The sequence below is a fragment of the Lepisma saccharinum genome, chromosome 2 (assembly GCF_977018435.1).
Source record: "Lepisma saccharinum chromosome 2, izLepSacc3.1, whole genome shotgun sequence".
Classification (NCBI taxonomy): Eukaryota; Metazoa; Arthropoda; class Insecta; order Zygentoma; family Lepismatidae; genus Lepisma; species Lepisma saccharinum.
In genome coordinates this window covers 55,271,804-55,296,253 of record NC_139230.1, presented here as the reverse complement: position 1 = coordinate 55,296,253, position 24,450 = coordinate 55,271,804, and the positions used below count along the sequence as shown (strand labels likewise).

The 24,450-nt window shown below is 38.5% G+C and overlaps 1 protein-coding gene across 1 annotated transcript in view; it reads right to left on the bottom strand.

Annotated features, from left to right (window-relative positions):
• LOC145984435 (uncharacterized) overlaps positions 1 to 21,582 on the bottom strand; it is a 52,035-nt gene extending 30,453 nt beyond the window's left edge. Inside the window, exon 1 of the mRNA XM_083118099.1 lies at positions 21,483 to 21,582. Coding sequence (XP_082974225.1) covers positions 21,483 to 21,518 — 36 coding nt within the window. The 5' untranslated portion in view covers positions 21,519 to 21,582. The remainder of the gene's footprint in view (positions 1 to 21,482) is intronic.
• Between the last annotated feature and the right edge of the window lie 2,868 nt (positions 21,583 to 24,450).

Genomic DNA, 24,450 nt, shown 5'->3' with positions numbered 1-24,450 from the left:
TTATGAGACATAAAAAATAAATATTTCTGAGTTTTTTAGCACATAAAGTTCCGTTCCCTACTTATAACCCTATTTCTATGCAAAGAGTGCGAGTATTTTTTTGCTAAAATGAGAAAATGAACCATAGCAAGAAACTGCGATAAGATACATACGTCTGTTTTTACGAACAGCTACAACCTTGTTTAAATCCAAAAATTTTGCAAGCTCCTTCTCAAAGGACAGAATAGAGAGAGCACTCAACCTCTCGTTACCAATTCGATTACGAAGGTTTGATTTCCGGTGGAGGCACGTAGTGGTTCGGATTTCACTTTAAACTAGGTCCAGTCCCGTTTAGCCTTACTGTGCAAAAAGTGGACTTAAAACACCAAAACAATCGATTACGAAGGTAACACTTGATCAGCTGCTGATGAGAGTATAGCACATTTCAATAACACCAAGCTGCTGAACGGTCTTTATTTTGAGTTCCTTTCTGCCTCATAGTGTGCCATAACTCTAAACTGTCCAAATCACAACAGTAGGGAGCGGCGAAAGATTGTAGCTTTTCGTGCTTCAGAAAAGCGACACTAACTTAATAAAGTAGGCATCAAATAAACAATACCAACCTTGAATCGAAAGTGTGTTAATGATATAATAGTCTCTGCCGTGAGGAAATATCTTATGATTTCTTGTTCAACGACTGAAATTCAGAACTTGGGGCTAAATATGGAAACGATGCGGGAACTATACTTAGGAGATGCTGCTCTCAAGGAACAATCATATTTCCACTACAAATTCACCCCTACTAGGAGACAAATATATTGACATAAAATCAATTAATATAGGCCTAGTTGCAAATCTTGCACTGGGCATTTGGATTAGTGAAAATAACTGTTGAAGATTATAATTTTATTTCAGTATATATTATGCATAAATACTGATCAGAATTGGATCAATAGTTTTAAATGTGCTTTGAAGATTGATTCTCCTGCACAGGATCAAAATTGGCCACTATGACGGTACTGCAGAAATTATTTTCTAACCTCACAAATGAAAATTAACATGTACGAGTAGTACTAGGACTGCGAGCAATAAAATTGCGCAACCGTGCTGATTTTAGCACTGTGTTTAGTTGGCTGGATATGTATTAAGGTCCACTATATGCATATAAGCTAATCGGAATGAGAGCTACAGCTTCTAGTGGAATCCGAACCACTTAATGGAATGTTACTTCTACGGGGGATCGAACCCAGGACCCCTTGATATCAAAGTAGCAGTTTTATCGCTAGACTATCGGGGCTGGGAGCCCAATTTTAATCTTTCCAATTCTTAGCATTTAAGAATTAGTTAGTTTGTGTACTCCTCTGTTTCTCTAACATCGTATTTCTTCCTCTCGAATATTTGCCACGCGTCTGACTACCATGCTAAAGGTCCCGGGTTCGATCCCCGGCCGGTTCAAATCCGGGAACTTTTCTAACGATGGAAGCGACCCCGGCGCCCATCCAGCGTCGAATAACATGGGTACCTGGGGGAAAGGCGTGATGCTGATCACATCACCCCCACTCACGACCGGATCAAGAAAGTGTGGGGCGTTACCCCCACACCCCCTATACGCTTTCAAGGCGTGGTGCTATGCACAGGGAAACACTTTACTTTTTTTTAAGGATAGATATAATAATGAAACTAATGAGAGAACATCATGCCATTGTCAGTAATCCAATGAGGAACTAATACACAGAAAAAAAACCCTCTTCTTTAGATTTTGAACGTCGTCCTACTTAACAAAATTAATTTGTAACACCTGTTAGGCCTATTCCAAAGTATAGTGATACGATTTATAGAGACTAATAATACATATAGTATTACATACATACAGTACAAAGTATGCATTAAGCTGTATATGCCAACAATCCAAAAACAATGTCACACCCACTGAATACGTTCACCTACAAGGCAGATTTCGTAGCAAGATTGGCGACTCATGATTGGTCAATTACTTAGTATCAAATGATCAGTGGCCACTGTTATCCAGGCATATCTGCAGAACCCCCCCCCCCCTTTCCCTACGATTTTAGAACACATCGTAATAAAGTAAATTTGGGATCTAACTGAACTAGAAAATGCACTTGATCATTGTACTTGCCCGAATGGAAGTTTTAGAATGGAAACCGTAAACTTCTACTTTTTAAGTTTTTGGTCGAAATTTGTCTACTGTACTGCAAAAATCTAGAGGGGCTACAGGAGGGGGATGACACCTTTTTTTTGGGGGGGGCTTCAGCCTCCCTGTAGCGCCGTCCCTGATGTTAAGGAGAATGTGTTATTTATACATGGTTTCTAGATGAGTGATGGCGATTAGATTTTGATTAGATTTTAATTTGATTTGATTTGATTTGATTTGATTTGATTTGATTTGATTTGATTTGCTTTATTTTACTTCACTTTTTGTGCCACTATTGGATAATTTGCGAAGATGGGGATGAGTGATGATATGATGAAATTGATGAATGGACACTCACAAACATCCATGCTAGGAAATGTGATGGCGATTAGAAGATTTGATTAACGAGTCTCAGGATTCCGTTAAATAAATATGAACAATGGCTAGTGTGAAAAACTTTCACTCAACTCTGGTTCCTTCCTTTAATAATGCATGGAAAGAATAACATTTCTACTGAGATTATTTCAAAACAATTACAGAAATTTACATAAATCTGAATCTAACTAAAATCTTGAATTGTAATTTATTGTAATATGCTTTTCAAGTTTTCTATCATATTTCTTGGAAAATACTATTTTAAAGGCTAGTGGTATATTGAAGGAACTTTGTTTAGCACTGTTACCACTATTTATTATAAACATCAATACTTGACATGAATACCTTCATATACTAGGAATTTCTTCATTTTCTTTTGACGAGCATCTGGTGAATGAAATTTTTTGTTTCGGAAAATTAACATGGTGCCTGGTTCAGTAGAAGTGTAAAAAAGTAATTCAAAATTTTTAATCCGTGTCACATTAGGAAAAAGGGTAAATTTGCCATTACCCTCTGCAATTTTACACAAATTCGCAGACTTTTAATTATATCAGGTCCTCTGAGGAAGTGTTGCCCACGAGACGAGACGAGACGAGACTTTGGTCTGTCCCGTCCCGTCTCGTGGAAATGCTGTCTCGTCTCGTGTCTCGTCTCGAAAATATTCGTTTGTCCCGTCTCGTGTCCCGTCTCGAAGGGTTCTGTCTCGTCTCGTCTCGTCCCGTCTCGTTTTGTCTCGTCTCGTCTCGTAAAAGTGATCCGGGAAATCATGCCAACAAAAGTCAGAAGTAGCAGAAACACGAAATATTTTTCCGTAAAGTGGGATAAAGCTCCAAATATTTTACCCATTGCGTGGTGAGAATAAATAAGGTTCGTTAATCATGAGGACATTAATATTAAAAATGCAGTTTGTTGGTTACTTATTGCTAGGTATCTTATGAAATCTACCTTGTGGTTTTTCTGGCTTCCATACAAGAGTGCTCTTTTCATTACTGCTATACCTTTTGGAAGTTTTGAAATGTTTTCCACTAGACCTTCTTTCTTTCTGAATGTCGAACTTCCGTGCACTATGAAAATGTACATTTCTTCTTTAAATTCTAAGCTTGGCGCTCGGGAGCAACAAAAAAAGTTTTTAAATGTGTAGTACGAACACAAAAGACTAAAATTTATTTATTTAATAATTATTATTAAAATTTCAATACTTAGTATATTACAAATAGAAAGCATTTATTGTTTTTAATATTGTTAAACATCTTCTATGACATAAGTTTCAAAAAGTGTTTCTTTGTGATATTGTGCTATTTCTTATGCTCAGCTTATGACGCACATACTTCTTTGTTTTCTCTTTAGCCTCTAAGTCAGATACAACCACAACTTGATCTAATTTATCCTTCGGCAGGCACGCATCTAGAAATATATGTCGGGGGAGGGTGTCCGAGCCAAGTGTTTCAGAAAAAATTATAATAATAACATTAACGACAACAATTAAGCAAATGTTTAAATTAATACATTGATATAATTCATAGGTCTATTCACTTGAATATGTAAATTAATCAATTCTATTATTGTTATTACATGAAATGTTACAAAGATTGTAGAAGAATAGTAATATAACAGCACGAATATTAGCAGGGCCTCCCCGATGGCGCAGTGGTAGCGTCGCCACCTTGTAATGAAGGGGTCCCGGGTTCGATACCCGGTGGAGGCACAAGTGGTTCGGATCCCACTTTAAACTGTAGGTCCAGTCCCAATTAGCCTTACTGTGCATAAAGTGGACTTAAAACACCAACTCAACGAATATTAGCTAATATCTAGCTTACGTGTAGTTAAGATCGCCTAAATTTGCATAAGAACAACTGTCCTGGCAAGAAGTTTAATGTCAAAAAAGGTGATGAATTGAATATTTGCTAAATAACAAAAAAGGATGTTAAGTCCACTTGACGAAAAATAAAATTCCTGATTAATATTTTATTCTCATTATTATAAGTAGTAGTGTACATAAATCTTCATTGATACTGTCATTCAAAGCCGTATGATCGCAATAAAATCCTTGTTCGGCATGAAAAAGTAACCCTCGATTATGCTAAAGAAATATATTTTTGTTTAGCTAGAGCAAGGCCCCAGGAGGATGCAAGAAGCCGTTCCTGCAAAAGTGTATGTTGTACGAAGCGAAGAAACGTGACAAAACCACCACATGGAAGGCAAACCTGCATATATTTTATATCGCACATTTACAGAGCCGTGCCTCCTGAAGTTATAAAAATCCCAACTCCAATGATTCTTTTAGACATGCTATAGTTGAAAAAAATATGTTTAGATGCGCCAAAAGTGCATCATTATCAGATTATACATATAACGTGTAATTGGAATCAACATATTTGTGTAAATTGGGTGCCTCCCCGATTACGTAGTAATAACGTCGAGTTCTTGTAATCAAGGGTCCCCGCGTTCGATACCCAATGGAGGCACAAAGTGGATCGGATCGCACTTTAAACTGTAGGTCGGTTCGCGATTTAGCCTATTTGTGAATCAAGTGGACTTAAAACCCAATATCAACCTTAAGAATATTAGAACCCACTAATTCACACGCAGCTAATTCAAATTTCACATATCCCTCTTCATCCTCGTTCATTGACTTCCTGCAATACTCTTGTGCATGTGGGTTGCATCCCACCAGGTGCGAGAAATGTGAAGAGTTATTCTTTCCCTGTACTGCGTTATTTGTTTTCATAAGAGTAAGGCTAAATTCTCGTTTTATCTGAACTTTTAAAAAATGTGCAAAATACGTTTCTATCTTTAAACAACCACCCTTTCTCATGTATGTGTAAAATAATCCCACTCTGTCTCAGAAAACCTCTTCCTACGATCAAATGAAGGAAACAACTCTCAAGTCTCAATCTCAACAATTATAATTTTTTGCTTAAATTTCCTATCATTTATACAAACAGTAGCACACATCACGTCCTTTGGTGCAACACTGTCAACAGCTAATGTTACTTTCCTCGTCCTAATAAATTTACTTCCAACCAGTGACGGCGACAGGGAAATGTGACTGGGGGGGGGGGGCGGAAGGCTGGCAACAAAATATTGTAAGGAGGCAGTCACATTAAAACGCCCAAAAACACTACACATATATATACATATATAATAATACTTATAATAATAATTATAATAATAATAATAATAATTATTATTATTATTATTATTATTATTATATTCATGTATGGTGTTTTGTGTTTGTCTTTTATTTAGAGTGGACGTTTACTGCCTAAATTTACTTCTTGATTACGAGTTTATCTCCACATGATTCGTTTTAATAAAGACATTAATTCTTTTTTATTGGTAAGTTGCGTTGTCTCTAGTGGCCTATTTCAGTTATGGAAGACATTCATAATTTTATAATTCATCGTCTTTCTTGAGATGAAACTACTGATATAAATATTTTAGTTATAAGATAATAATATAAATGACGAAAAAATGCTTCGAAGAGTTTAATTTTCTTGCAAAATTAACGTGACGTTGGAAGAAATGAATCTTCTTTAAGTATTCGAAACAATGTGAGGCACTTCTCCTGTAGGAGAATTCTGCTCTATGTGCATTGGAGAAAACATTGCCCACCTTTGGTACGTCCAGGACGTGACATTTCTTCTCAATGGCAAGAACAGCCAAATGAGGCAGTTTGCATCCAGCATCCTGTTTCGAGCAAGCCTTTTCAAAGTTAATAAGGACAACCATCTTCGTAATGCTGAAGAGTTTTGGGCAAAATTTGTGTTTCACCTTTCAGGGAAATGTTATCACAGGATAAAAAAATCAGACAAAGGTTACAGTTATCTCATAATTCAAGAAATATTCTGACCCTGGCATTACTTACTCTTACTCTATCACTCCAACGTATGTCTGTGCCACACAATTACAGGCACATATGGAGTTCGTGGGAAGTTGTTCATCGATTTTGATATGTACGAGAAAGAGCGAACCTGCATCCAATGATTGAACAGTGGCAAATCCTAATAAGCATTCTTTTACCTGCCCGCGATATGTTTTGAATCGAATTTTAAGTGTAATTTGCATTTTAAGGTTCACGCTCAATACATTTCCAAATATTATCCCCTCATTAGCTTCAAGAGTATCGAAGAAATTCCCTTTTTTACTGTTTCCTCAGACTCATCATCTCGAAATTCAAGTCCCTGAATAGTAAGAAACCGCGATGAATCCACAACTGACATGTAGTGTCGGGTTTTCTTCGATCACCTTTGGTCCTGGGTTCGATACCCAGTGGAGGCACTTTAAACTGTAGGTCCAATCCCGATTGGCTTTTCTGTGCATAAAGTGGACTTAAAACACAAAATGAACCAACCAACCAAATCTTGAATCAACTTTGAATGAATGTCTTTTAATAATTAGCGTTGGCACTAACGACCACGATTAGAATAATTTGCGCGTACTACAGATGATGTCTTGTGGTCCTGAAAATATTCGTGATGTTTTAAAACCATCCACATTCAACACTTTCCCAGTTCTTAAGACTGGTTAAAACTTTGGTTAATCTCGGCTATTACAGGACATAAATGAATGAGAAATCACCTATGCCCAGGTCGGCGCTCGAATCTTGAACGAAAGTCACATACACATAGCTATATATACACTAAACAAATTAATATTTGTTAATCAAGTTGGTATTATAAGCAAGAAAGTGATATCATGCAGAATACAACGCTTTGAAAAGGAGAAAATCGCCATACTCTTATAAATGAACTCTCTTATTATTCGATATTTATTTAACTTCAGTTGGAGGGCCCGGGGGGAGGGCGAAGTGTCTGACATGGGGCGTCCCCCTGCCTCCTCTGGCGTCGTCACTACTTCCAACCCTCTAATAACTTCGCTGCTGATAGCCTCACCTTCGAACTGGAAGCTTGTGTGTCGGCGAATAATACAAACCACTTGTGTTCACTGTCCCTCTTTCATTCAAAGTCTGCCGTTTTCCTTTTCAGCTTTTCCTGCAAAACTTCCTGTTAGCAAGCAAAGCAAATTACAGAATTTTTATTGCCCCTCCCTTGCATCAACCTTCATTGCTACTTTAGGCCTGGATTTATGGCACTTACCCGCTACTGCAGGTCAACCTCGCCCCTATGTTTGGTGTTTACCCCCTGAAGCAACTGTGTCCATTGTTCAAAGCGAAACCTCTGTCAGTGAGGAACGGCGAAAAATAGTCTCGGAATACACCCTGGCCGTAAACAGGCTCCCGCCACCCTGACATTGGTATCAGCTTCCCTCTGAAGTTTGATAAAACTACTTTGTGAAATTTGTTTAGTAACGATTGAAAATGTAGACAGTAGATACTACATGTATTTTGCTCATAAACTTGAAGGCTAAATTCACAGAATAAAAAGAACAGCTACAACATTCCTTCATCTGATTTACAGAAAGGCTAATCGGGACTGGACCCACACTTTAAAGTGGGATTCAAATCACTATGTTCCTTCACCGGGTATCGAACCCGGCACCCCTTGATTACAAGGTGACGACGCTACCACTGTACCATCGGGGAGTCCCCATAGAACAACGTTTCCTTCTACGACGATTATACAGAACTTAGTGCACTTCCTTCATTTGAAATCTAATCTATATCAGGCTCAGTATTTCGTTATTACAATCCAAGGAATAGTATTCTCCTTAAATAAGAAATAAATAAATAAAAAAAGCATTGGAAATAATCTTCAAACGGACGTAAAAAAATCGAATCCAACCACCTGTAGAATGTCTGAGGGAAACAACAAGAATTTTCTCAACAAAGACATTTCCGAAATTTCCATAACATTCTAAAAATTTCGCAACCCGTGAAAATAATCACGTGTCATGGTTCCCTGTAAACACTAAAATCACCAAATTACTTCTTTCCATAATACCCGTATATTCTCCTCCTCTTTAGCTCTCAGCTGTTCGGAGTGGGATAATGCAAGATTATTTGTCCCGACTTAACTCCTTCTCTTAGTCTTGCTAATATCTTGGACTCCTTAATAACTTTCCCAACAACTCCTTATCAATTTGTACTGCCAAGTTTCCCACAATGTTTTTCCTACTTCCTAATAACATTCACTTCTGTACACCCTTTGATGTAAGAATTAAATAATAATAATAAACCCTATCCGTCGGTCCGTTTATCTTTCCAACCTATAGAGCTGAGACTATGTTTACAAGATAAATCTCGGACTCAGATACTCCACGATCTTTTGGCCCCTCCTTCCACCTTCTCTACCTGCCCTTTTACTTGATGTTATTCAGAATTGTATTAGTATCTGGAGTACTATCGTAACATAAAATTATTAACCTAGAATGAATTGAAAAATAAAAATGGGGAGTAACCCTGTGTTTCGAAAGAGTATAGAAAATAAGTTTAGGTATTCATTCATTACTCTCTCTAGAATAGTCTTCTTTTGACTTAACACGCGCTTCAACGTTTCTAATTCAAATACCTTTTTCCAAGCAAACAAGTATTTGCAACTGATTAAAAATTTTGCTTTTATTTTTTCGAGACATTCGAGACGAAATGAGACTTTTCAAAAGCCGTCCCGTCCCGTCTCGTGTCTCGTCTCGAAAACGAGACGAGAAAGGCATTCCGTCTCGTCCCGTCTCGAATTTCAAAAGGCTTGTCCCGTCTCGTGTCTCGTCTCGAAAACGAGACGAGACACGAGACGAGACGGGACATGTCCCGTCCCGTGAGCAACACTACTGAGGAAGCACGTAAGATGATTGCGCAGTTACGGTTTTACCAGCTTTCGTGGTTTTAATTTTGGAATATATTATTATAAATTCTTACAGTAAAGGCCTGATCAACTTGGATGTACGAGAGCTGTCTTATTTATGCACGTCTGGACTGCAGAGAGAGCAGCAGTACTGTCGCTGTAGCGTTGTAAGACGGGGGAAAGGAGGGAATGAACGAGGAAGTTCGTGCAGTGGGAACCTATTGTTGTCCGATTCGTGAGTTAGGTTGAATTCCTGATTCGAACGCCACTTTACTTCGAAGAAAGTTCCAAAAGATCAGTTTCCCTCTGACAACCGTTTGTCAAGTCCACACGGAGCCCATTATATCCAACCTTTCCCACCAATAGCGTCCGTTTTGGGAACTGACAGTACTTGTCAAGTCCACGTGGAGTAAATGAGACGTTGCCAATTCAGTTTCTTTAGAGATTTCATAACGTGAGGCTACGGTTATCTTTGCTAGGTTGTGTTATTGTGTTGTGCTGTGTTTTATATACATGTGGAGACCTTGGTAGTGTAAAGTCGTCGCAGTTCGTGTTGGATGTCTGAACACTGCAGGTAAATGTGACAACAGCGCTTCTCAGAAAAACAGGTGCTAGCTCGAAACCAGATACTCGTCCGGTCGGCTTCCTCTCGAACTATGTCAAAGATACCAAACTGGTGTTCGAATCAGGTCTTCAACCATAACAGTGCAATGTGGCATTCTAATCAGGGAGAAGAAACAGAAGGTTGTTGCATGAAAAGGAGCTTCTTCTCCATTATGTTTTCCTTCTTAACACACGCGGCTCCCCCACTCCTGCTCTGCTGCAGTGTGCAGACGGGAAGCACGCACCGCACGGACCGCTCGTGTGGCCTCAACAAATGCAAGCGAGTTGTCCACGTATGCACCTTCACCGTCCTTAGAGCTCAGGCTTGTAGATGTATACTTTACACAAACTGAAACAACATTTCTCCGTGTCGAAAGTTCACAATGGGTTTTACACTAACCAGGCACGTACCCAGGATTTTTTAGGGAGAGGAGGCAGATCCAACAATGTGAAACAAAGAGAAGATCCGAAATGATGTTGGATTCATTGAGTTCGTCACGTTTCTTCCACATTTGGTTAATCGCGACGATGAGGATGAGGTGATATGATGAAACATTCACAAAGAACACCCATGGCCAAGCCGGCATTCGAACCAATGATCCCTGGCGTCGTAGCATGCTGTGCTAACAATTCCGCCATGGTGGTTGGCAAAATGCTGTTTGAGTATTACATGTATCTCAAAATGCTATGGGCCTCCCCGATGGCGCAGTGGTAGCGTCGTCGCCTTGTAATCAAGGGGTCCCGGTTCGGTACCCGGAGGAGGCACAGTGTGGTTCGGATCCCACTTTAAACTGTAGGCCAAGTCCTGATTAGCCTTACTGTGCATAAAGTGGACTTAAAACACCAAATCAAATCTACAATCCAATCTAAAATGCTATGCTAGTATTGCAGCTATATTTTTTTCAGTTCGAATGTGCCGTTCAAGGACATCCACCCAGCTCCGCGCTTCCCTCTTCCTCACCCCCACTCCTATGCATTCCCCGTGCAGCACCCAATGAACAGGCAGAAGGCAGCAACTTATGATCGTTGGAGGGAAACAGGCGTCTGCTTGGGGAGACGATGCCGTGACCTTGAAGCGCAGTTTGAAAATGACAGCAGTATAGAGTTAAACGTATAATTGTAGAGTTGCAATATTATGGTCCAAATTAAAGGAAAAATTTAACTCTCTGATCCCCCCCCACCCTCCTCTACCAGATAATGATCAAAACAGTGGTTAGCACACCGCGCTACGACGCCAGGGGTCCCGGGTTCGAATCCAGGCCTGGGCATGGATATTTGTGAGTGTCCATTCATCAATTTCATCATATCATCACTCATCCCCATCTTCGCAAATTAGCCAAAAGTGGCACAATAAGCGAAGTAAAATAAATCAAATTAAAATAATAATAAAAAAAAATCAGCAAAACAGTGGCTTACAGACAAAGGCTGTCACACGGCGTACAGCTTGGTGTTTATTGTGTACATTCAATTCTCAGAAGTACTGTGTTGTTCCCCAAATTAACATTTTTTTTCAAATTCCCTTTAAATTTCTTGCACCAGCGCCATTGAACAGCCACGATAATTCTTAGTTGAAAATAATATATTTATGCATTAAATAAGTATTAGCAGTGATTATTAAAATTAAAAAAGCCGGCCCCCGTGGCGGAGGGTTTAGCACATCGCGCTACGACACCAGGGGTCTCGGGTTCGAATCCCGGCCTGGGCATGGATGTTTGTGAGTGTCCATTCATCAATTTCATCATGTCATCACTCATTCCCATCTTCGCCAATTAGCCAGAAGTGGCACAAGAAGCGAAGTAAAATATAGCAAATCACTACAAATAAAATAAATAACATGCCTAAATGTGAGTTAACCAAAAAGTGACATTTTCGTAACACGACTGCAGTTCGAACAAAATCGGGACAGGGATTAAAATGAATGGACTACATCGGGACGTATGGTAGTCTTGCAATGGTTATATGCAGATTGCAGATTTCTGGAGCCTGACTCCGTCCATTTATGCAAGGATGAAAGCGAAATTCTTGCAATGTCTGGAAAATCATCAATCCTAATTTCGTAGGTTTTTATTGGTTCACATAATATTTCATAGTTCGAGGTGGGGACATGGCCATCTCCTGACACTAACATCATGTGCTGAAGTTAATGGCCCTGGGCCTTCCGGTTGTTCTAAACATCTGAATCTAATGTAACTAACGTAGAAGTTGCAACGCCGTCACCTTATTATCAACGGGCCTCGGGTAAGAAACAATGCATAGTCGTTCGGATCCCACTTTAAACTGTAAGTCCTGCCCCGATTAGCCTATCACATTATGTATTGGAGTAAGAGCTCTTTTATTGAAGTAATCTACCTTTCTTCAAGGTGCTTGTAAATTTACAAAACTCTGCAATAATTTATTATTTTTATATAATTTTAACACGTTGAACTCAGCCCGACAAAATGGGTTTTCTTGCCTGGTGGTCTAGTGTTGCTTGTAGTAGAAAAAGTGTACTGTTTTTTTCTGCCCTTTGCCTCTTCATGCTTGAGTTATCCTGCCACACTTAATTCAAGACGAGAGACTCTTTTGATCTGCACTTCATCTTTCAACAGCTGTTCCTCACTTCTTACAGCTCAATTATAATATGACAGCCCAATGCGTATTCATACTGCGTATGCCTTCATTGATTAAATTTAAAAATGTACTTCAATTAGCCTACATGATAAATGTGTATGCAGTGAAATTAAAAAACGACACCGTTGTTGCTGTACAGGAAATATGTATATATACACACCGAGAAATGTATGAAATATATATATATTGCTCGATTTAAATGCATCAGCTCACACAAGCATGCATGTAATTGTTCTTTCGATGCATTTTCACTACAGCAAGTGCGTTTCTTCTGTTTCACTTCCTAATGTACTATAATGCTTCTTCTCGCGAATGCGATATACTCTGCATCATTAATTTGAGCAAATCATTAACACTTCTAGCTTTCGTTAGAAGCCCTTACTATTTCATTTTTTGCTAAGTTTACTAAAGTATTGTGATAACAAGTCTAGTCAAAATTTACCAACCTTAAGCGCAAAATGTAATACAGAAAGTATATGTTACACTCTGAAGAATATGGCATTACGATTTATTTATTTTCTTGCATTAACAAAATTTTGTAATATCTTCAAAAATCATTTCACTGAACCACGTAATAGGCCTAATATATTAAGGATATATTGTATATTATGCATTTTAACGTTTATTAAGTCCACAGTTTAATGCAATTTCTTGTGTTCCTTTCATGCATTCACTTTTCTCCTGTAGTGTTTGCATCTCCCTGACGATTGTCAAAGATATTTCTAAATTCTTACCTTTATGTGATATGTAGTTCTCCAAATGGGGTGCACGTATATAGAAATATCACTGGACACAAGCTACAGACCAACCACAATTGGAAATAAAATGTTATTTTTCATATGTGGAGTGACGGGTTGTCGCAAGCAAACTACACGCTGCGAGTGAAGCAATTGATAAGAGTTGCCTTCATCACGAAGCAGCTGATAGAGCTTCAAGCTGTAATGAGGACCAACACATTCTGATAGGAAACGCAGCAGCATAGAAACAAAAGCATAGAACGTCTTCAGACTATGTGAATTTGCGGACTAATTCAGGTTGCCAGCATGTATGTAGAAATATATTTCAAGAAGGGTCCTTTCACGCTAATAATATTAAACTTTTATTATGAGGAGTACGTATATTATTATTATTTATTATTATTATTATTAGCATTGCATGACAGATAAAAACATGGTGTGAAATGAAGATATACAGTCATTATCAAACTTGTTCCTAGTTAGAACCACTAACATTTGTACAGATAGCTATTTTATGAAGCTAAGCAGAAGGATTGGATGGGGTTGATTTGGTGTTTTAAGTCCACTTTATGCAGAGTTAGGCTAATTGAGACTGGACCTACAGCTTAAAGTGGGATTCGAACCACTACGTGCCTCCAAAGGGTATCGATCCCGGGACCCCTTGATTAGAAGGAGTTGACGCTAAGCAGAGGGATAAAGAGATGATATTATTAGAAAATTTTTAGAAAACTGGAAATGTATATTGTTGCCATGTTTTTATTATTTTTAAGGCTAATAATTGGAAATCGAGTTGCCTACGTTGATTTCAATAGAACCAGCTGGCGAAATTTTAGATAATCTTAAGTACGTTATTGAAATGTTATTTTCTAAAATTTGAACATAGAAAGCTGAAATGTTATATGCTGGTGAAATTTCAGAAGGCCAGAACTGTGTCATCGCTATATTAATATAATTTATGGAACTACTGGTCTGAAATTAAATTCTCATTACAATTCACTTTTTTTTATTTACCCTAAAAAAGAGAAATACATAATACAAAAATAGAAAGAGGGATTCAAAGTAAATAAATGGTATTGGAGCTAGTAGATGACTTGTTATACTCTGTGTCTGTGTTATACTTTACACAATCGTATTCACAGAATGAATGTATTACATACGTGAAGGAATTCAAAACGCTACCTCCAACCATTCAGCTACTCGGTGCTACGCGTGACCAGCAATCCATTCAGGCTTTGTGTGTAACATGAAATGTTACAGCGAGGGATATCACTAAAGAGTTAAGAGTAAAGTTGTCCATCAACATTAAAATATCGTAGGAAAAGCATATTTCAGCATTCCTTTAACATGTTGCTTTAATTAATGTTGTTTTTTGATTGATTGAAGTTGGTTTGAAGTTTACTTTATGCACAGATAGCTTAATCGGGACTGGACCTACAGTTTAAAGTGGGATCCAAACCACTATGTGCCTCCCTCCACCAGGCATCGGACTCTGGATCCCTTGATTAAAAGGCTATGAATACTCTAAATTTTCTGGTTTAAACAATAATTCCTAATATTCATATTGTTCCTATTGTTCATGATCATATTGTCGCAGTTGCCTTTACATAAACTGTGTGTTTAATTAGAATAGAACAGTGGATCGCAAGATTTTGGTCTTCATAGAAATATACAGTCCCACTTTCGGTTTCACTTATAAATAATTATACAGTAACAAGTAACTGTGAAAGTAACTTAAGGTTTCCTTTGTAGTAACTTTTTCAGTATTTATAACTGTAATAGTAACTGAAATATTCAAACCAAACCAACCTGGCAAGGCAAGGAATCATAACAGTTTCTCATGGTGGGAGCCTAGTATTCTATTGTGCTGGTTCTACCACATTTTATCGAATGACCTTTCATTATCATCGATGAGATAACCGAAAGAAATAGGAAGCGACGTTAAATAACCAAAATACAATACATTTCAATCTTCGTGGGGATTTCTTACTCATGAAATTGTAAATGTTAGTTAATTTCTCAGCGTTCGAAGCTGCCCCCACAGCTAGATATTTTGGCGCCCCAGGCAGGGTTGTGGTTTGGCGCCCCCCGTTCGCTACCAAGCACCGACATTTCATGTGTGTCCTTCGATATTTTCTTCCTATGCCATGGTTTGTGATATTTACATCCTACGAATTTTGAAATGAGGAAACAAAGAAAACTCATGAAACATACAGTAATATAGGTTATATTTAAAGATTCGTAGTTTGCAGTTCTGATTTTAAAAAAATGACATATTTAAAAATATTTCAGTTATGTCTTAATGTCTGAAGAACATCTTCAAAAAGTACTATTATTACTACTATGGGAAACAGAAAATCCCAGCAGCGTGTTACTGTGCTACAAGTGTAAGAAGAAAAGAAAAGGGTCGAGTAACACCTTGTTTGTTTTCGTTCTCCTGTCAAGTGTAGATTTATCCGTTGCATAGCCATTCTGATTTTGTCGTGTGTGTGTGTGTGTGTGTTTTAATGGCGCCCTATGCTTCAGCCCCCCTAGCCTACCCCTCGCTATACGGGCCTATCTCGAAGTGGGGAGAACAGGGGATGCTATCCCTCATGTTAAGAAAATTTTCATAAAGCATACTGCGTTGTCTCCATGTTGGTCCATGCAAGCAAGCATTTCCCAATCTATCCCCAAACTAGTTCAAGCATCTCTTCAGCTAAGAATTTCCACTTTGAGCACTGTACATTCGTGTACTTCATATCCTATTATAGTAGGGTAAGCAATCATTACGGTTTACCCGGGATTCTCTCAGTTTTGACACTGTTAAGTCGATATTTTGGGGCCCCACGGGGATCCAATCCGGAATATCTTGCACCGAAGGCGAGAGGCAAACCATTCGGCTACACATTAATCCAATCGAAACAATAACAAAGGTTTGTGATAGGATAAGAAAAACGTTTGTTTCCTTCAGTTTATTTGCGTTTCTGCATTTTGGTTGTTTTATATGTTAATCACGTCGATGAAAATAAATACAGATTAGATTAAGTTGCTAAAGAGTTATACACAAAACCGTTAACAGGAACGCAGAATTTACAGTGTCTATATCGTGCTTGTCGAGGTTTGCTTAATTAGTTTTGCTATAAAAACTTCTGCTAATTTCTTGTTTGGGAAATTAATGCTTTTGCTACAAGAAGTAAAATAAAGTACAAAATAATACAGCCGACAATTCTTCGTGCCTAAATGCCTGCTTTTTCATCTGGCAAGAATGTATCACCTCATCTTATACTTTCTTCCAGGATTCGAAACTAAACTTCGGTAGTTAGGCGCCGTTTGGCGATTAATACATAACATTTAGGCACGAAAGCCAAATGCGATTCAATAGCAAAACGTTTTATGTAAACAATAATGTAAATGAAAAACTTGCATTTCAGCTAATATTTTTGAACACACAATAAGGAATAAAATTAATGCAATCTGAATTTACTTAAAATTTTAAGTTTTTCCCGCGCACTGAAATATTTTTTTGCGAAATGAAATATTTTGGCCAGGACAATCTTCGACAGTGTTTGATGGTTCTGCGAAGCTAGAGATCTTGGAAACGAATCCAGGATAAAGCATTAGTTGTGATTGTTATCTTTTGAATTGCATCATGTTCTCACTTACATCCATAGTTGTAATTAATCTAGCGAATTATAAAATTTATTGGCCGGAGTAACTACCCAATTAATTGAAAACATCAAATATTCCATACTCCAGCATTAAAAACATTCAAATCACCATCCGTGGCGGATATACGAGTAACGTGCTGCAAAGTCAGACGTCCCGGGTTCGATCTCATCGCTTAATTATTCATCCTCATTGTCGCGATTAAGCCAAGATGTAGAAACAAAATAAATTATAAAGATTGAAGGTGCAAGTCCAACTTTCCACGTTTCTTATAAGAATCAGAATTTCATAGCCGCCAAAATGGCCACCTGGAATTCATTTAGGTGCTAAACTAAATATCTAGCCGCATTTTACGACTTGTGACCGCTAATTTCGAGCACTGGTTTTCTACCCGAATCGTACCGATCTTGACTGGTAAACAGGAAGAACAAGCAAGATATGGCATGCAAGGAGCGATGCACCAAACGTTTAGTACGGGTATGCTTTCTCCCCCTTTGCACACCCCGCCAGCTTCCCTACCACTTGCAACCGCACCATTCAAAAGCAATAACCAAGGAAAATAGGGTGTCGAAAGCAACCACTTCTGTCCTTATCTTGTTAACTTCCGTTATTTGTAACACAGTTCCTATCTGACCGCTAGCAGCCACATGTGGCCACTTCTAGTGAACGAAGCGTGGCCGGTCGCCCACGAAGTTATCCACAAGGATTATAATGACCCTGCTGGTCGTAGATAAGAAAAAAGAAAAGCTCTTTTTGTTTTAGTTTTGGGCACTGTAGTAACAGTTTACTTTAATTTAAATTTCTCATATTTTATTTGTAGTTAGTATTGAGACTGCACTTGAACCAGCTACTTAGGCGTAACTACCACAGGGCCCAGGGGCTGGACAAGGGGCCATTCCTCCATGTAGGAAGTGAGGAACTTCCTACAGTATATTTGCTTCCAGTTCTCTACTTTTTACAAGTTTAATAATTTAATATTATGAGCGCAATGTACGTACAATTGACTAGGTTAGCTACTGTCAAGAGTTGACTGGTGCCGTTCCTCCCAGCCGCAGACGATAGACGATGGACACACAGGCTTGACTGCCGCTCGAGAAACATCGGTGTTCATCCTACAGACAGATGGGTGAGGAGTGGAAAAAGGGCAGGAGGGGGGGAAAGATTGCGGTTTTTAAAGGGACAGCGAGGAACCATCGAGGGGTTCCTACAATCAGTGGTGCCAACCCCAACAAAATGGTACTAAACGTAGCACAGTTTGATCTTCGTTGGCATCCTGCTTTTGGCATAATGGTCAAATCTAGCATAATCAGCAAACGTGATTCCCTGGAAGAGGGAAATCGAATTCAAAGGAATACGTTTTCAGGAAATAGAAATAAAATTACGTCCAAATCTTATTTATACTTCACCAGCGGACTTCTTTCAAATAAAAGGGAGCATGCATACACAGCGACACGCTTTTTTCTACAACCATGCGACGATCCACCCTCTACATTTTCTTTATCCTGTCGATTTTGTTCCTGAGGAGATTTTGCGGCAGTAATTCGATAGATGGTTGGGGGTAAACAAACCATTTTCTCAAACCGTTTCAAGTTCTATGCTGAACCCATTTCGTTTGTTGAGCTATTCTACACAATTTTGTGTAGTGAATAAATAATAAGTAACGCAAGTTCAAAACTCGAAAAGTGTATGCATAATTTATCTTAAAACTGCAGTTATCCGAAAAAAGTAATTAATAATAAATCCTAGCACAATTTAGAAGCATTTAGCATAATTTCAGAGTTTAAGCAGCACTTTTTATTATCCTCAATCCACACGACAGGGAGAGGGGACAAAGTCGAAATTCTTGCAAAATCTGAAATATCGTCAATACTATTTTCGTTGGATTTTATAGGTTCACATTAAAAAAAATCATGGTTACCCTACATTGTGTGTGGGCCTGCAGGTAACATTCTAAATGCAATGAATAGTACGAGCGATTTATGCGACTGTAATTGAACGCATTTTTGAAACCTTCCTCAGTTTACCATAACTTCTTCCTACACTCCAAAAAAGCCACGGGTCGCCACTGGTCTGGACCTCCCGACTTAGCAACCAATTTCCCGCCCATTTTCAATTTTCATATTTTGGGATTTCCCAATTGGCATATGGGTAAATATATAATTTGTGCATGAGACTCTATGAACTTTGACTCTCCAGAAAAAAAGACTAGCCTGTGAGCAGCCACACTACATTTAGAAAAATGTCATGTTCAAAGTTTTGTCAAGTGTGGAAACAGGAACTAATAGTACTGTGTAAAACCCTTCGTGCTTTGTTTAGTGAACAATGATATATTCATGTTTCTGAATAAAATGAAATTGTTCAGGTACGTATACTTAATTTGACAACCAGACTTATAGTTTTGGTACGCAATTTAGGAGCAAATTTAAATAAGTGACTAGATCTTGCTCATGAAATTGAAATATTTTACCAATAATGAAACAATAATAATATACTAAACATTTGCTTCATGATTGAAAGATTTATTTGTTGTTTTTAAGTCCACTTTTTGCACAGGAAGGCTAATCGGGACTGAACCTACATTTTAAAGTGGGATCCGAAGCACTGTGCCATGTGCCTCCAACATTTGCTTCATAGTGCAGCCTTGGCAAAGAGGAGCAAACAATATCGAATGGCAACCTGTCAAGATGGACAGGTTGGGATTCGATGCTATAATTATTAAATGCACACCCATAAAATTTCTTCATGTTTTTATTGAGTTTGAGTTTTGGTTTAAAGTCAATTTTATGCACATTTCAGCTAATCGGGATTAGACCTACAGTGCCTTCATGTGCCACTGTGCCTCCACCAGGTATCTAACTCAAGACTCCATGAATACAAGGCGACGACGTTACCACTACGGCACTTGTCGCTTTTATTATATTTATAATACATTAGCATATATTAGAGAGAAATAGTTGTTACGAATTATTGTAAACATCATATCTTTTGTGTTATTTTTATTTCTCCTAACTTTTTTCACTTATTATAAATACTTACACGGAAAATGTTTTCACTGCCTAAAAATTTATCCTAATGCCATACGGGTACAAAGACGAAATTCCGGAAGTGAAGACATTCATTATATTTTAAGAACCTTTGGTGGTAACTTGTCAAAAAGACGTATAACGGGTGTGAAGGCTGCCAAATCTAGATAGTGTGATCATCAACGTAAGGTTCTGAATCGGAGTTGTCACATGACGCAAATCTCACACTGGCGTTGCAAGTTTTTAAAAACAAATATTGAGACTATCCACATTCTATAGAATTTGCAAAATTAATAAGTTTGTGTAGAAATTCAACCTCGGTCCAATTGTAAATACAACGATAGATGAGGTGGCCCAATCGATAAGGAGTCTGACTGCCACGCAGGAGACCCGGGTTCGATTTCCAGGCTGAATGATCTCAGGTGGGAAAATTTTACGACAATGTTCTTGCACAGAGCGGCTCCAGGACTCGCTCATCCTCTAATCAGCGGGTAAAGTGGGATCCATGAGTATTACCGTTCAAATTGTCCATCACCATGTTCGTCCACTTTATTTGACCCAATAAGAGCTTCAAGAATTAAAAGAAATCTCAAAACAAGCTGTTGACAACTTCTGCACCAGCATACATAAAAATCCATCGCTTAAAAACACATAGGATGTAAGAGAAAAATTCAAGGAAATAGTCATGGACAATTTGCCGAGCAATACTAGTGAATCCCACTGTAACAATACGGCAAGAGTATTGTCGAGATCAAGAATGTATGGACTCAATTTCCACACATCTCTCTATGTGTTTTCATGTCACGGTGAAATGCACAGGCTAAGGCTTTGCCTTCGATAATACCAACAGCTAAATTCCACTACTTTGACGGCTATTGGGCACTGTAGTTGCTATTTGTATTCGGCATGTAGTCAGTGCCTCAACTTCCATCTCTCACTTTCCTAAGTATTCTGGTTGACCTCTCTCATTTTGTTTTGGATTCCCAATAAAATTAATGGTTAATGGCGAAATATTCCTTTTTGTTGTTTTGATGCAGATCGAATAACTGGAATTTGATATACAGTTTAATATATCCCAAATACTAAAATGTGCCCCCACAGGGAATCCTCCTGTCACCCTTGATTACAAGGCGATATCGTTAACTGCTACATTATCAAGAAGGTGTAACGGGAATAAATAATAGAATCGGTCACAATAAAAATAAGAGTGCTAAAATAATATTCTTTATAATGTAATAATAATAATAATAATAATAATAGAACTTATATACTTATTTTATTTTAAATTACTTCAAGACTGACTAAAGAGCTTAAGATATTTTACAAAGTGGTTCAAATATATCGGAATTTTGATATATTAGAGGGCTACCCGGTGCATGGCAAATGGTTAAAGCTTAAATCCCATTCAAAACTTTGGGGAGAAAGAGTGTCCAAAATGATTTTGTTCCATGGATCTATTCTCAAAGCAAAGTTTCTATACTGGAAAGAAGTTTAAAAAATGTTGACAAATTTGGAGAAGAAAATATTCAATTGGAGACAATCTATCGTATATATTTTGATATCCTTATTTTAAGATGGAAATCATTTCCAGAAGCATGTCCCAAAGGCCACTTACCTGGAAGAAAGGAGGCTCCGCACACTGAGCTGCCATCGGATTTGCCGCAACTGAGACAGATTTTGTCTTCCCCGCCTCACCCCTTGCTCACAGTTTCCTGCCGAGGAGATAATGGAAGAGCACTTATCTCGGTCGGCCCTGTCCAGCTTAGCGAGCTACAAGATGTTTCACTTGTTAGTTTCTCGTGTTTGCATACGCACTTACACACAAACACTGACCGACACACTTAGGGTTGAAGCCGAAACTCTGATTGGTTGGACTTTTTCCTTGTGCTCCTCCTCCAGCCCCCTCTCCGGACCAACCTCAGCGCGTCAGGCCCGGGATCCTGTCCCGGCTCGGATGTCGTCCCTTTGGGATATCTCATTACCGGCTTATCGCGCCCGGCACTCTGGAAAATCTTCCCTAATTATTTGGACTAAATGATTGAAACATGCCCCGAGTGGGCGGCGTGGTGCCAACCGCGTCTACCTCCGGAGCACAGTCGCCGCACGTGTTTCAAAAGCTGAAGATTCCAGATACGAAACCGACCCTGTCAGCACTATATTTCACAACACAGAATTTCCAATAGCTACGTCTGTTACGCTTGCTCGCTGACAGTGAGCAAGCAAGTAACGGCTTTGCGTTTTGCAGCTTCGGACTGCTTATTTGACTCCAAGACGTAACCTTAGCATCAAAAGGTCTTGTGATCGAACGCACGTGCACAGTGGGGGATTTATAAAATTTGGACCCCCTAGTCTATTCTTTGTTTTGGCCCCTGCCGACATTGTTGTTGTTATTATTATTATTGTTATTGTTGTTGTTATTTGAATATCTCAATTCTAACATGTCCCAAAAAGCTGAACTCGTGGAAAGCTACAATATGAACTAATGATGATGAATAAGATTCTATCATCCATTGTATTATTTTATAATTATACTGTATATTCAATTTTGTAATCTTGTATCACTTGTTTTGACATTTGTGATGTACCAGGTTCTCAAATCGTGCTCATCACTTAAATAAATATATTATTACTATTATTATTATTATTAATAATAATAATAAGAAGAAGAAGAAGAACAGTTTTGTTACCATGGTACTTCACTTCATGATTTCAACCGCAAATATCCCTCCACTTGATTTTCAATTGATGGCATTCAAAATGTTAATATTCGTTTCTTCTAGGAACAATATTGTTTCTATTCGAGCATTGTTACATGACCTCGTGCGGCTTCCCTTGCAGTCTACCATACAGACTTGCACTCTCATTAAAATACAGTACTGAAAAGAGGGTTATGATATAAGATGTAAATGTAGATGTTAAGATGTAGAAATTCCTCCCTTCTACCTTCTTTCATGAAATAAGTAAGTACAATGACGGGACATGTTTTATTTTGCTATTATCAAAATACTAAGGAATTTTAATAGTCTTTAATGGTCCTTTTCACTTCTGGGCCTTCAGCATCTCTCCTGCACGTGTAGGATACATCAAGAATTTTTTGTACCTTTGCGCAGACAATGAACGAGGGCATTGTATGTGTGTAGTGAACAATGTCGCGCCCAAAGGTTCGAGTCCTGTCCTGTTCGTGGGTGTTCGTGAGTACTTCACATCAATTTCATTTAATCATAATTGCAGAGATAGGAGAGGGGAAATATTGCCAACTCATTTATTGTCACAACGCATTTGCAATACATTTTAAATGGAATGAGAAAGAAATTTTTCCGATCTGCTATACTGCAAAGTACGAATCACGGAAGATATTTCGATTGTAACCGCGGATTTGCGTATGTGTGTGACCCTTGAAGTCTGTGTTTCTCACATTTCTGGCAGGCACTATCTCGCCCCATCCCATCGATTCATCCACTATCGGGCCTCTTTGATGGCGAAGTTATAACGTCGTCGCCTTGTAATCAAGGGGTCCCGGGATCGATACCCAGTGGAGTCACCTAGTGGTTCGGATCCAATTTTGAACTGTAGGACCAGTCCCGATTAGTCTTTCTCTGCATAAAGTGGACTTAAAGCAAAAACTCAACAAACTCGTCGCCACTATTAGCCTGCAGAGACATAAAAACGATGTAAAATAAGATAAATACAAAGTAAATGATGGAGGGGCTGGTTTTGACCGTCAGCAGAGAGTAGTTGATGTATTTTTAAATTATCAATTCTTTTTCTCTTTTCTTTCAAAATGCTGATCCAAATTGGCGGTTATGACAACTACCAACCCCCTCCGCACCCCTCCCTTGTACCCAGCAGGAACGTTTCTTCAAGTTCAGTTCGAAACCAACATATATCACGTACGCACACAATATCTCCATCCTCTTTCGATTATTTTACGTCGCTCTTCTACCTCTTGTGTTAATCGGAATTGTGAGGATGAATGATGACCTAAGGAAATGGATAATGCGAAAAACACACTGTTACATCTACGCCTTTCCCAGGATACAGACCTGGGATCTCTGGCTTCGTAACGCGTTACCACACAGCAATCAACATTTGGAAAGCTATCAATGATTGAGCGAGTCAAGATGTACAACATATCGTAGCAAATCCGGCCCCCGTGATTCACAGCGCGCTACGATGCCAGGGGTGCCGGGTTCGAATTCCGGCCTGGCATGGGTGTTCTTTGTGACTGCCCCTTCATCAATTTTATTATATCATCATGCATCCTAATCTTCGCGATTAGCCAAAAGTGGGAGGAAAGTGAAGTAAAGTAAATCAATATCATTATATCTTCACTCATCCTTGTCTTTGCGATTAGCCAAAACTGGTAGAAAAGCGAAGTAAAATAAAACAAATCAATAAATCAATCAAATTTCGTAGTAAAATATGTTGCTTTGTGTGTATATATATATATATATATATATCCGATTTGCGGCCTACGAAATGCGAATGTGGACGTCGTCATAGCATATCAACGGCAATAGGCAGGTATCACGAAGCTAAAGCACGGAGAGAGAAAATAAAAGAAACATTTGCTAAAGTTTTTA